This window comes from Nannospalax galili, unplaced genomic scaffold (genome assembly GCF_000622305.1).
Source record: "Nannospalax galili isolate Female #2095 unplaced genomic scaffold, S.galili_v1.0 scaffold28, whole genome shotgun sequence".
In the NCBI taxonomy this organism is placed as follows: domain Eukaryota; kingdom Metazoa; phylum Chordata; class Mammalia; order Rodentia; family Spalacidae; genus Nannospalax; species Nannospalax galili.
Window position 1 is genome coordinate 2,533,976 of NW_008359594.1, and position 10,941 is coordinate 2,544,916.

Sequence of the window (10,941 nt, forward strand, 5' to 3'; positions counted from 1 at the left end):
ATATATATATATATGTCTGCATATGGGTTTGTGTACATGTGAGTCCAGGTGCCCATGGAGTCCAGAAGAGGGAATCAGATTGCCTGGAGCTGGAGTTGCAGGTTGTTGTGAGCCACCTGACACGGGTGCTGGAAACTGAACTTGGGTCCTCTGCAAGAGCAGTATATGTTCTTAACCACGGAATCACTCTCCAGTCCCCGATTAATACTCTTATAGGACTATAATCCATAATATCTACATTTTATTCAGTTTTTCTGTAATATAACCTGAAAATATTATACCAGTGATCCTCAAAAATCTGGTCAAGATACTGAGAGCTCCAAAATCTCAGGGGATGTGAATTTATTTTCACTGTGACATACGTTACTTGCCCTTTTTCTTCTCATTTTCTCACAGATACAGTTTCCCATAGACCACAGTATATTGTGGCAAATAATACACACATCTGTAGTTCTATGTCTCCTAAACTTTTTTTAAGGTAAGACATTTTAGATATAAATATGTGTGTGCACAGAGATTAACTCTGTTCTCTGTACAATACAGCAAATTTTCAGGATGAAACTAAAGAAATGTTTAGAAGAAAAAAAAGGTATAGCTTCAATATTTATATTTAAAAGCAAGAAGACTAGAAAACTAATGAAGTAAAAGTTCTACTTATAAGCAAGGTAAAACTAAATAATTAGAAGGTAGGAAATAAAAACATGTATCAATAAAATGGAAAACAAACTATAGAAAAAAGTTAACAATGATAAAAGTTGGTTCACTGTTGATATAGGGGCTCTGGAAAACAGTTTGATAATTTTCAAGAAAAATAAACGTAAGTTATCAAATAATCTAGCAGTTCCATTTCTGGGTATGTGTGTGTCTGTGTGTACACATATATGAGATGAAAACATGTCCTAACAAAAATGTGTACATGAATGTTAACAGTCGCTTCATAATGATTAAGAAGTAAAAACAGCTTGGCATAGTGGCAAACATCTTTAATTCCAGCCTGGTCCACATAGTGACTTCCAGGTGAGTTGGGACTAAGGAGACCCTCTCAAAAAAACAAACAACAACAAAAAAAACAACAAAAAAAGTAAAAACAGGGCTGGGCGTGGAAGCATATGCTTTTAATCCCAGACTCAGGAGGCAAAGGCAGGTGGATCTTTGTGAGCTTGAAGCTAGCCTGGTCTGGTCTACATAGGGAGTTCCTGTCCAGGCCAACACAAAAGTCCATCAAATAAAATGTAATGCTACAAGGACTGGGGATGTAGCCCAGTGTTGGAGTACCTGCCTAACATGCATAATATCCTGGGTTCAATTTTCAGTACCCCAGGGGAAACAAAACAAAAACAAAACAACAAACCAAAAGCACATTTTTAAAAGAAAAGCAATGGATGGATGAATCTTCACAAAATTATGGTAAATGGAAAAGAAAAAAATCACAAAAGACCCAATACTGTATGATTTCATATATACAAAATGTCCTGAATAGGGTCTCTGTAAGCAGATAGTAAATTAGTAGATGCCTAGGATTGGGGAAGTAGGAACAGAGTAGGCATGGGTTTCTTTTGGGGGAAATGGATATTTTCTAAAACTGAAGTGATACTGAACAGCACCATGAAACCACTGAGGTAAATGCTTTAAGAGGGTGAACTTTATGGTATGTGGATTATTCTTCAATACAGCTATATTTAAAAGTTAGATCACTAAATTATTTTAAAAATTTTTATAGGCTAGTTAGACAGCCAAAGAAGGGAGAAGAAAAAGAAAAAAGAGACAAACTACCAATATTAGAAATAAAAGGGAGACTATCAAAGGGACAATAAAGGGAATACGTTTGACAATTTAGGAAAAAAAGAAAAAGCCAATTCTTTATAAACATACCCCTCAGCAAAACTGACTCAAAATGAAATAGAAAATCTGAAAAGCTTGAAATATATTAAAGAAATGGAAAACAGTATCAAAGAAAATTCTGACTCAGGTGCTGGGGAGAAAGCCCGATTGGTAAAATGCTTGCTTGTCTTGCAAGCATGAGGACCTGAGTTCCATCCCCAGAGTCCACATTAAAAAAAGCAGGGGTGGGGGGCTGGAGAGATGGCTTAGTGATTAAAAGCATTTACTGCTCTTGCAGAAGACGTAGGTTCAGTTCTCAGCACCCACATCATGTGGCTCACAACTGCCTGCTACTCTAGTTCAAGGAGATCTGATACCTTTTTCTAACCTCCAAGGACATCTGTGCACATGGGAACATACTACAGCCAGGTACACACATACACATAAAATAAAATAAATCTTTAAAACAAAACTGCTATGGTGGCCCAAGCATATAACAGTGGTAGGGAGGCAGAGACAGGTAGATCCCTAAGGCTCACTGGTCAGTTGGCCTACCAAGCTCCAGGCCACGAGAGACCCAGTCTCCATAAACAAGGCAGATGGTTCCTGAGGAATGACCTCCAAAGTTGACTTTTGGCCTCCATGCACGTGCATCTGTATGAACACCCCCCACATACACACACATTTTAAAAATTGTAGGATCAGATTGCTGTATTAAAGAATTCTATCAAACACTTAAGAAAGAAAATTAGAGAATATCTTAACAGGACAGACCCAAAAATTCTTAAGAAAGTATCAGCAAGTTGAAGCCAGTAATATGTTAGAACATTGCATAATCAGGGTTTATAAAATCCAACAATGAATTTCAGCATATCAACAAAATAAAGAAAAACCACAGAATCATTTCAACAGATCTAGAAACCATTCGACAAAATTCAGCATACATTCATGATGAAAACTTTGTGCAAATCATAAATAGGAAGTTCCTCACCTAGATACCATTTAAGAAAATGAGGAACTAAGACTGAAGGACACGTGACAAGTATGTTCAACTCATGGTTCTAAACTAGCATCATTTACTAAAAAAGGAGATTATGAAAATAACAGGCAAAATCCAAATGGGGTCTAGATGGTACTAAAAATCCAAATGGGGCTAGATGGTATTATGTATCCATGTTAATGTTCCGATTTTAAAGGTTGCATGGTGGTTATATCGGAAAATGTATATATTTGGAGATGGCAGGGCTTCATCTCAGCAACTTACTCTCAAATGGTTCACCTACACACCAAAAGTTTTGTTCTATACTTACAAACTGCTTCCCCCAAAAAGTTTTAGACGCTTGTTTGATATATATACCTATCTATAAAATGAGCATATATAATATGAACATATATATATGAATACAGATTTATGCCTGTAAAGGCTGATCTTTATTAACTTGATGGGATTTGGAAACACATCTTTGTGTTTATAAGGGTATTTCCAGAAAGGCAGAGAAGACCTACTCTGAATGTAGGTGATACAATCCCATGGGCTAGGGTGCCTAACTCAGTAACAAGAAGTGAGCTGAGCACCAGAATCCAGCTCTTTCTGATTCCTGACCAGACTCTGTGACCAGCCGCCTCAGGCTCCTATTGTCATATCTTCCCCACTATAACAGACTCTTCCCTCAAACTGTGAGCCAGAATAAACCCTTCCTTAAGTTGCTTTTTTCTCCTTCAAAATTTTATATTGTTCATTATTAGCATGTATCTATGTATAGAGATCAGAAGACATCTTTTAAGTTGGTTCTCTCCTCCCTACCATGGGGGTTCTGGGACTCAAACTCAGGTTTCCAGGCATATATAACAAGCACCTTTATCCACTGAGCCAACTTGCCAGGCCTCCTTAAATTGTCTTAGTCTAGTATTTTGTCACAGCAATAAGAAAAGTAGCTAAAACAATGCCCAAGACAAGAGTTAGACTCTTTCTCTAAAGAGTCCTATGGTTTATGTTAAAGTCTTCAAAGCATTTAATATGTTTAATATTCTTATTAGCAAAATTCAATAGCTCTATATTCAGAAGAGTAATGTTGAGTAAAGCTGACTGTACGAAAATTATTTCCGATACAAGAAAGGATGCCACTAATAACTCCTTGCACTCTATCCCTCCATTTAATAGGTACAAATGTCCCCTTTCATAATAAATAAGTCCATCTGCCACTTTAGTATATCTCACTGAATTTCTTAAAGATGTAGTTTTGATTATGAAGTTGTTGATCTTTTATGAATTCAAGCCGAATATATCTACTCATATAAAACTGTACAAGCAAGATTTCCACAAAAAAATATGTGTGCCACACCTAATTAAATGTCATGGAAGGCTCCAGCTCATCTCAATAAATCCACTTTCACAGTCAAGCTAATGTGGTATGACAAGCAAGTCAGTTACACAGTGCTTTGACTTAATTTATGAATAGTGTCAGAGCCTGTATTTAGTACTAAGACCTTCACTGACTTTAAATAAGCTAAAGAACACAAAATACACTAACCAAAAGAAGAAAGACTGTTTCATTGGACTTGGTTAAAAGTGAACATTTCTGTTCCTCAAAAGAAAATGGATAGGAAGGTCCTGGCATGGGTAAAAAAATTCAGCCCATATCTGAAAAATAATTTGTATACAAGCTATATAAAGAATTCCTAGAAAGATACAATAAAAAGATAAATGACCCAACTTTAAAAGGATAAAACACCTCAACAGAGATATCAGAACAAACTTCAAAGACAAGCGTTAAAAAGGGGGGAGGGCTATTTTGAAATTGTATATGAATCATCTCGTAGACTAGAGCACTAAAAGATTTTAATGAACATGACAGTATGTTGTTTTGAAATAATAAAAAGCATTTTTCTTTGAGTTACATAAAAAACATTTTCCTTGTACAATAAAAATTTAAACTGGTTGAAAAATGATTCAATTAAAACATTCCCTAAGAAATATGAATGTTCAGAAGGTACTGTAAATGGTTCAACTTTGAAATAAAAATGTCCTACTTTTCCCACTTAAGTTTTGCAGAGATTTAAGAATATTCTATTTAGCCAAGCATAGTGGTGGCTTCTGCCTATAATCCCAGCACTTGAGAGGCCAAGGCAAGGAGATTTCTAACTCATATAAAACTGAGCCCAGCCTGGGCTACAGAGTAGACTGTCTCATCCACAAAATGGAACATTCTAGTAGCACTTGGCTGTAAGGATCAGTTTTCTGAAATCTGTGCAAATAAATAAAGATGCAGAACTAAATAGGTGTTCAGGAGCACACAAGACTACCATTGTCATTAGCAGCTCCCAATGGAAAAAGTCTACTAAGTAAAATGGGCTCACTATCCATACTTACTACTTTTATACTTAAAAGGCTTGGTGAAGAAATGTTAACACTGTAAATTTACAAGGTTAAAAAATTAATTTACAAAATCAACAATAAAATATAAGCTCAGATGTAGTTCAGTGGTACAGCACTCGCCAAGCTTGCAGAGTCCTAAGTTCTCTCTCCAGCACACCACACACAAAAAGAACAGCAACAACAGTAATAATACAGTGTTGTGATTACGTGTTCTACTGCTTTAAAATTTTTAGGACAGTAATTTCTAACTTAAGAACTGCTAAGCATTTTATTGAGACCAAAAACCCCCACAGACCTTGTGAGAAGGACATTCCCCATCTTAATGGCTAGCAGTACAGGAACATTGAGAAAGACATATATCACTGAGATTATTTTCCAACAAACACACACGGTGCTTATCCCTATAGAATTCTGCATGGCATATTTTATTGCAGTACTTACTGGTGCTACTATTTTTCCTGTCTGACCAACTTGCATGTCATTGGGAACAAAGCCAGCATCAACAGCAGCACGGGAAGCACCAACTAAAAAGGGGAGGAAAAATGTCATTTTTTTTCAAGCTCTACTATTCAGCTAGTGAGTACTTACTATTGCAAAGCAAGATGCTAATATTATACAGTTATAAATTATTATACAGAGTACTTAGTTATGAAAGAAATTCCTATAACTAAGTGAGAATCCTAAACACTAAGTATGAGTGCACTTTTTTTGTTTTTGGTCTTTTTGAGACAAGGTCTCCCTGAAACCCCTTTTTAAAGAAAATAACATCTATTTATACCCACAACCTCCAGTTTTTAAATTTGGCTGGCTTTTGATCCTTCTTTATCAAAAAGGCATTCATAAAACCTACATTACAATCTACTTAGGATGAAATTATACAATGTCCCTTTATATAGTAACTTCATAACTTTTGAAGAAATGTGCTGTAGTATCATTACCTCTTGTGACCAGACAAAGAGATACAGTAACACAAGGTTAAGGTTTAACAAGTATCAAGTTAAATAAATAAAAACAAAAGTGGTTTTCTCTTCACAAGAAGCTCTACTCTTAGTAAAATCACCCCTTCCAGCCAGAGTCAAGAATGGACATCAGGCATCTTCATCACCAAAGAACACATGGGAGCCACAGGCAACACATCCAGGGCCTCCTAATACTCACAGCCTCACCACCATCAGTCTTGACTGAGTCAGGACTTATCATATCTTGCCTTTTATTTAGGACGATCACCACAAGAAGGCCCAGGCTGAAAGGACAACTGCATAACCACACACTGATCCCAATGATGCTCTCCATACTTCCCGACTCATATCCATCTCCATTCGTCCTCAGTTCTGGAGTCCACTTCTGGACTCCTCTGCAGCACTCTCCAGCAGAGGCTGCTCTGTCTCCTACCATCTTCCCCATTGTCCCTCTCAGAAAATTCCTGTTTGAAGTTCATGTCACTGCATTGCCACTCATTTATTTCTATCATCTACGAACTCCTATGTCAATCCCCTTCATTCTCATGATTTTTAGTGTCTCTCTAACACTGATTCCATCATAATTTCATTCATTTTCTCTATTGTTAAGTTTTTCAATTTATGCTCAATTTTTATTAGTCCTTTTCTTCTGCTTACTGTTGATTTGCTCTTATTATAGTTTCCTATGACAGAAGCTCAAGTTATTAATTTTAGATCATCCTTCTTGTCTAATATGCATTTACCACTATAAATTTCCCACTATGAACCCATCCTGGTGGTGGTATGGGCAAATAGTCCTAGCTATGTAGGAGGCTAAGGATCACAAGTTTCAGGCCAGCATGGACAACTCAGTGAAATTGTCTCAAAATTTTAAAATTTTTAAAAATAAAGAAAAAGAAAGCTGGGGGCTTAGGGCTATAGCTCAGTAGAAGAGCATCTGCCCAGAATGAGTGAGGCTCTAGGTTCACTCCCAGTACAGGAGGAAAAACTTCCCACTAAGCACTGTTTTCTCTGAACCACACATTTTTAAAAATTTTGTTTAACAAAATGTGTATTGATAAGAAAACAGAATACTCAGGAAGCCAGTTTCTATAGCCCACCCAACTAAAAGGCACGGGAGACCAGATCATCTGCAGGATAAAAGGATCTTCTCCCAGTGTGATCATAGTGCTGGGTCAGCAGTCAGCAGTCTTAACATTTTCACCCCTCTAGATGCCAGAACCATCTCCATCCGGTGCTGGCATCTGACAGCCTCGCAGTCTAGGATGCCTTTGTTTTGAGGCTACCTGGTAGTGTCAGTGGACATCCTTTAAACTAGTATTAGCTCAAGCTAGCAAAACCTTGTACTTCTCTATTGCGCCATTAAAAGCAGCATTAGTGCAAAAAAATTTTTTTTGTTTAAAATAATTTCTCTTGAGATATGTTCATTAACTTACATATTACTTAGGAAAGTACTGTTTTGGAGGCTGGAGAGATGGCTCAGTGGTTAAGCACACTTGTTGCTCTTGCAGAGGACTCAGTTCAATTCCCAGCTCCTATATGGCGGCTAACAACCACTTGTAACTCTGGTTCCAGGGGAATCAGATGCCCTCCTCTGACCTCTTCGGGAATCACATGACATGGATGCACTTACACATATGCAGGGTATACTCATATACATCAAACAATAAATAAAGCATTTTTTTTAAAGTACTGCTTAAGGATTCTGGGGTTTTCCAACTACACTCCTGTCACTGACTTCTAACTCAAACTTACTGTGGTCTGAGATCAGAGATGGAATATTCTCTAGTCCTTTAAATTTGTCAAGGTGTATTTTATGGTCTCAAACGTGGTCTTCTCTCATAAATGCTCCCGTGAGCCTGAGAATTTGCTGTTGTTGAAGACATCTATAGATGTCAATTATATCCAGCTGATTGGTGGTATTGTCAAATTCAAATATCCCCTTACTCATTTTCACTGTTTGTTCTGTACATTTCTGATAAGAGTTGTTGGAAGTTTCAAACTTCACTAGTAGGTTCATCTATTTCTCCTTGGATTTTATCAATTTTTTTTCTTTTCCTTTTTAAAAAGTATGTGTGCACGTATGAGTGGTGTATGTACATACAAATGTTAGCATAAGTATGTGTGTACCAGAGGTTGACTTCAGGTATCTTCTTCTATCGCTGTCCATCTTATTTTTTTGAGAAAGGGTCTCTTACTGACCCTGGAGGTCACCATTTGGCTACACTAGCTGGTCAGCAAGTCCTAGGGATGCCTCTGTCCTCATCTTCCAGTGCTAGGATTACAAGCGTGTGCCCCTCACACCCAGCTTTTATGTGGGTGCTAGGGATCTGAACTCAGATCCTTATGCTTGCACAGCAAGCACTTTTCTGACTGAGTCATTTCCCCAGCTCCTGGTGCTTGTTTTTGAGACAAGGTCTTGCTATGTTGCTTACACTGCCCACCTGCTCTTGCATAGTGTTCACCATATTCTTCAGAGCCCTTAGCATATGAATCAGTTGTTTTAAATCATTAGTCTGATAATTTCACTTGAACCTGGTTCTGGTGATTGTTCTATTTCTTCAAAACTCCTTTCTGCTTTTCACTGTCTTGTAAAATATCTTAATAGGGCTGGAGATATGGCTCAGCAGTTAAGAGCACTAACTGCTCTTGCAGAGGACCCAGGTTCGATTCCCAGCATCCACATGGCTGCTACGAACCGTCCTTAACTCCAGTTCCAGGGGAATCCGAAGCCCTCTTCTGACCACCTCAGCACTGCATGACATGGAAGATATCTTATTTAAAAAAATCTTAATAGCCAGACAAAATATTCTAGTAACATAAATAGTGGAAGTTGTAAGGGAGAGGAAGTATTCAGTAGCCCTCTGACTAGCTCTCAGCCTTTACTGAGACTTCACTTCTGAGCTATGAACTTTACAAATGCGTCTCAGTTTTTCTTCCACCCTTAGAGCAGGATGTTTAGAGTGGCTGGAGCTGGGCATTTCCCTTCTGCCATGTGGAAGGTTGTAAGAGACAACCTTCCCCCAAGTTAGGCTTTAGTCAGGCTCTGGCTAAATACAAATAGTCCCTGACTTATGAAGGCTTGACTTAAGATTTCTCAACTTACTGGTTGACAATGACAAGTACCTGAAACTTTGAATACTTAAAATTTTGAATTTCAACATTTTCTTGGTGTAACAATATGCTACACAAAACTCTTCTGTGGTGCTGGGCACAGAACTCCAAGTTATTCATGCTGTTACAAGGGTAAACAACCGACATTCCACAGTGGATTGTGTTAAGCTGTAACGTCCAATAGGTTAAGTATATGAAATGCAATTTCAATTTATATTTTTCAATTTATGATTAGTTTGTCAGGACACAAACCTACGAGTCATGTCCCTCGACCTTAGCCTCCCAATTACTGGAATTACAGGCATAAGCAACCACACCCTGCCTCATCAATAAACTTCTTTTTTTACATTTATTTATTTATTTATTTATTTATTTATTTATTTATTTGGGAGGATGGCACATGTGGAGGTCACAAGACAACTTGAGGGAGTCAGTGTTCGCCTTCTACCATGGCTTTCAGAGACTGAACTCAGGTCTCGGCCTCGATAGCAAGACCTTTACACTCTGTGCCATCTTGCCAGTCCAATCAATAAACTTTTTTTTAAAATTTCATTTTTTTTCATTTTATATATAAAAATGTTTTGCCTACACGTACGTAACTGCACCACATGTATACAATGCCCACATATGCCAGAAAGTATCAGATCCCCTGGAATTGACGTTATAGACAGCTACCATGTGGATGCTAGGAACCGAACCCAGGTCCTCTGCAAGAGCAACCAGTGCTCTTAACTACTGAGTCATCTCTTTAGCTCCATCCTGATAAACTTTTAATAAGATTCTATATTTCCTACACATAAAATTTATTACTTTATAATTTTAAAATAATTTAAATGTATTTCTATAGAAAAACAGCATTAACTAATCTGAAGTAGGCACACTGAAGCCGGCATTTTAATATTTAATATTCTTATCTTTTTACCTTTATGTGTATGAGTACAATGCCTGCATGCATGCAAGTGCACTCATGTCACGCAATGCCCATGGAGGTCAGAAGAGGGTATGAGATTCCCTGGAACTGGAGTTACGGATGATTGTTAGCCACCATATGGGTGCTGGAACTTGAACCCACGTCCTCTGCAAGAGCAGCCAGTACTCTTAGCTGCTGAGTCATGTCTCTAGAATGGCATTTTAATATTTTTAAATGAAAACTAAATTTATAAATTACTAAGATGTGACAAGTTCAAAATTATCACATTACTCTTCAAAAAAATTATTAGGATACCCCTTCATCACTGCAATGCTATTATCATTTATTTGAAGGTCTAAGAAAACTATTTTTTAAAAATAAAATATTACTTGCAAGAAAATGGACATAACTGAAGATTATCATGTTAAGCAAAATAAGTCACATGCAAAAAAAATTAGTGTCTCCTGTTTTCTCTCATGTGGAATCTAGATTTTTAAAAAAACAGACATGAGAGTAGAAAGGGTTCTACTTGGGGGGCTGGAGAGATGGCTCAGCAGTTAAGAACACTGGTTGTTCTTGCAGAAGACCCAGGTTCAAATCCCAGCACCCACATGGCAGCTAACACTTGTCCGTAACTCCAGTTCCAGGGGATCCAACAGCCTCTTCTGATCTCTGAGGGAATTGTGCAACATGGGTGCACTTACCTACATGTAACCAGAAATGCATGTGCATCTTAGTGTCAATTGTATTAAAAATGAATT

The 10,941-nt window shown here is 37.5% G+C and overlaps 1 protein-coding gene across 2 annotated transcripts in view; it reads right to left on the minus strand.

Moving 5' to 3' along the window:
- Positions 1-10,941, minus strand: part of Etfa (electron transfer flavoprotein subunit alpha) — a 77,775-nt gene that overhangs the window by 37,432 nt on the left and 29,402 nt on the right. For both annotated transcript variants that reach the window (XM_008823425.3, XM_029558812.1), the window contains exon 9: positions 5,639-5,721. In XM_008823425.3, the coding sequence (XP_008821647.1) occupies positions 5,639-5,721 (83 nt within the window). The remainder of the gene's footprint in view (positions 1-5,638; positions 5,722-10,941) is intronic.